The sequence below is a fragment of the Notothenia coriiceps genome, unplaced genomic scaffold (genome assembly GCF_000735185.1).
Source record: "Notothenia coriiceps isolate Sejong01 unplaced genomic scaffold, NC01 NC01_scaffold00024630, whole genome shotgun sequence".
In the NCBI taxonomy this organism is placed as follows: Eukaryota; Metazoa; Chordata; class Actinopteri; order Perciformes; family Nototheniidae; genus Notothenia; species Notothenia coriiceps.
The window spans coordinates 132,741-136,344 of record NW_011357331.1 but is presented as its reverse complement, the minus strand read 5'-3'; the positions used below and the strand labels follow the sequence as shown (position 1 = coordinate 136,344).

At 42.0% G+C, this 3,604-nt stretch overlaps 1 protein-coding gene across 1 annotated transcript in view; it reads left to right on the top strand.

The window, feature by feature from the left end:
* The window catches only part of LOC104955084 (acyl-coenzyme A thioesterase 11-like), an 11,291-nt gene extending 8,778 nt beyond the window's left edge, over positions 1 to 2,513 (top strand). Inside the window, exons 2-4 of the mRNA XM_010782313.1 lie at positions 465 to 673; positions 1,203 to 1,329; positions 1,815 to 2,513. Of these exons, the coding sequence (XP_010780615.1) occupies positions 465 to 673; positions 1,203 to 1,329; positions 1,815 to 2,054 (576 nt within the window). The 3' untranslated portion in view covers positions 2,055 to 2,513. The remainder of the gene's footprint in view (positions 1 to 464; positions 674 to 1,202; positions 1,330 to 1,814) is intronic.
* Positions 2,514 to 3,604: the final 1,091 nt, after the last annotated feature.

Here is a 3,604-nt window from a genome sequence, read left to right as displayed (position 1 = left end):
CACTACATACTGATATACACCTGAACATCAGCAGGAGAGGACCCTTTAAAGTAGAGACACTACATACTGATATGAACCTGAAAATGAGCAATAGATGTCATCTTTAAAAAGGTTCAGGGACCAGGTCAAGGTTATACTCTCCAACAAAACAACATTTTACTTTAAATGAATCTTAATTATTTTTGTAAGAAAGAGTTAAGTGCTTTGTGGCATACAAAAACCCTTTTTGCATGGTTTGGTAATCATTGAACTTTTTCAGGGGCTGGTATGTTAGTTTTGTACCTTGGTATAAAGTCAGGCTAGCTGTTTGCACCCAACTCCAGTCATTATGCTATGCTTTGCTAAAGGAGAGGTGGCTGTAGCTTCAATTTTATCGTAGAGACATGATATTCATTTTTAAATGTAACTCTTGGCAAAATTATGAATAAATATTAAATGATATTACAATGACTTTAACAATATAGTCATTATTATTTCCCATCCCCCTCTCTTTCCTTCCCTACATCAGGAATTGTGAGCTGATATACCGGGTGGATGATGATGACTTCCTGTATCGAGTGGTGACCCCCTCAGTGCGTCAGGGGGGGGTGGGTTCCCCGACTTCAGCCCAACCAGGAGAAGGGATTCAAGACTTCATCTTGTTGGCTTCCAAGAGGAAGCCGTGTGGCAGCGGGTCAGTACACTGAATGGCTAAATGACAGGTCAAAGGTCACATACCCCTTATCTTTCAGAATTTACTGTCGCTTTGTTGTTGTAGGATATGTTGCACGAAATATATTGTTATATAATGTAGTAGTAAAGTAATCAGAATAGGATCATTATGGTATTTAATGTTAAGAGCATATTGTGTGTGTACTAGGTTAAAAAAACAAGGCTTCACAAACTGGAATTAAGAATGTCAAGGTTAAACGAAAAGGCCACCTTTAGTAGGTTCAGCTTGAGAAAAAAATTCTCTGTTAATGGGGTAAGAAGTAACGATAGGAAAATTGACAAGTTTAGGTCAAAGTATTACAGGGAACGCGACCATGGACACCTGTAAGGAAAGGTATGCAAAAAAGGGTTTCAACAAAGAATAGTGGAGGTGGTTAATCTTCCTTCACCTAGGTCAACCAAAGAGAAACAAGGAGGCTAAAAAGTTAAAGTGTTAAGAAGGAAGTCCTGGCCAAGATCACTCCAACAGTTTCTTGTGTTTTCCCCCTCAGAGACCCTTACGTCATCGCACTGCGCTCAGTGTCCCTGCCCACTCACCCCCCCACTGAAGGATATAACAGAGGAGAGGTTCTGTGTGCTGGCTTTACCATCCTGGAGATTAAAGACAACATGTCCCTGGTGAGACAAAAACTGGTTTAATATGGTTAATCATGGGTGAATAAACTGATAGAAATATAAAATGTTTGGCTTCCAGTTTTCTATCTAAGACTTTTTCTATGTACACAAAAAGCCTCTTTCTCTCAAATATTGTTCACAAATGTGTCTAAATCTGAGCACTTCTCCTTTGCTGAGTTAATCCATCCAGTGGCCATTTACTGTGAGCAGCCTGAGGCACACCTGTGCAATAATCCTGCTGTCTTATCAGCATCTTGATAGGCCACACCTGTGAGGTGGATGGATTATCTCGGCAAAGGAAGAGTGCTCACTAACACAGATTTAGAAAAATGTGTGAACAATATTTGAGAGAAAGAGGCCCTTTGTGTACATAGATGTTTGATTTCAGCTCATGAAAAATGTGAGCAAAAAAAAAAGAGTTGCCTTTTTCCTTGTGTTCAGTGTAGATATAATGGAACACCTAACCATGTATGTGTATCTTTCTCCAGGTCAGTTACTATAACCAGGCGTCTCCAGAGGTTATTCCCTACATCTCCACGGACATCGCCGGCCTCTCCTCCACTTTCTACCACACCTTCTCTTCCTGCAGCCAGTACCTCGCCAAAAACAGACTGCAGTCGGCCTCTGAGGAGCCAACTGGCCCAGACCAGACCACAAACACAGACAGTCCCACCTGGGCTGCTGCTGCAGACGGTCTGTCAGCGCCCCCCCACAGCACCAAGCTGTAGAGTCAGGGTTATTTCCAGGCCAGTTCACATCACGTGTACAGTGTTGCTTGAGGTTAAGATGCTGCTTTACAACATGGTACTATTAACACGGCATTAAGTGGTCACGGTGATCAAAAGGTGATATTTAGATTCAATCTAAATATCCCAAAAAAGTGAGCCGAGAAAGAATAATGCTCTAATATTCAACCAGACTCTGATATAAAACATAGACCTAATTTCAAAATAAAGACTCATTCAATATTAATGATTGTGCCTTCACACAATTGAAACATTGGTGTCTGTGTCTAGCTATTGTCAGATAAAAATATGTTTTTGTTTTTGAATCTACGGTTTGTATTATTGTAAAACTAACCAACTGCAGGCTTTTTATGAGATGCGGGTAATTTTTTTAAAGAAACACTAAATGTAGCAGTTAATGGTGAGAGAAATATCAACACGTTCTGACTGCAATGAGCAGAAGTACTTCTGTCTTTTTTTTATAATAAATTGATGTTTTATTAAATGCTTTTATAGACATTTTAATCAAAATGATTTCAACTGTGCCCTTCCACTCATAATTAAACTGTAAAATAAACACAAAATATAATTACAACACTGCATTATACTGCTTAGTCTTGGAGTCAGTATGAGGGTAACATCATCTTAGTCTTTGAACTAGCATGGCCCTGTGAGACTGAACCAGGCCCGGTTCTAAAACAAAATGACTCGGGGTGCATCTGAGATTAGAGAGGGTGCTCGCTGCTGCGAGGGACGGACAATGTGAGCTGGATTCATTTCCTGCTTGCTGCGTGGGTCTGCGAGACAGCGAGACATCGCGAATGGACGCGGGAAGGGGGTGGTGCTCAGGGGGCTGCAGCACCCCCATCTGCGAGGCTCCACTAGCAGCTGCAGCACCCCCAAACGCGTCACAGTTTCGCCGCTGCGAGGCTCCACTAGAAACTGCTTTCATCGCGTCGCGATGTTTCCAGAGAGAACAGCTGTGAGGTCCGTGCAGAAAGCAGAGCAGTGTGTATAATATATATCACTCAGTATAACAGGCCTACTCTCTTTATTTGCTTTAGTTTAGTAGATATCTACAAACAAAGAGTCAATATTTTTCTAAGACCATTTAGTGCTTCACATAATAAAATATACAACGGCTGTAGCCTGATTATGCTTTAGGAGCTGTAGGTGTGTGTGGTACAGTGTGTAGGTGTGTGTGTGGTACAGTGTGTAGGTGTGTGTGTGGTACAGTGTGTAGGTGTGTGTGTGGCAGTGTGTAGATGCGGCGGACAGACGGGTCTCAGTTGGTTTGGTGTCCTCTGCTTACTTGACCAACTCTTAATGCATGGTAGTAATAGCTACTTATTGGCTACCCTGTTTGTGTCTGCTATTCAATTCTCCACATTGCTCAAAGCGCCTAAGAGCACGTGAGTGAACTGGCCTGGAATAACCCTGATCTACGAGCTTTGGTCTGTGGAGGGGGAGTATAATCCGTCCTGATGTTATATGAGAGTGCCTTCAGAGGCCGTTGAAAAAGAATACCGTTCGTGCTAGCATGCAGTCCAGTG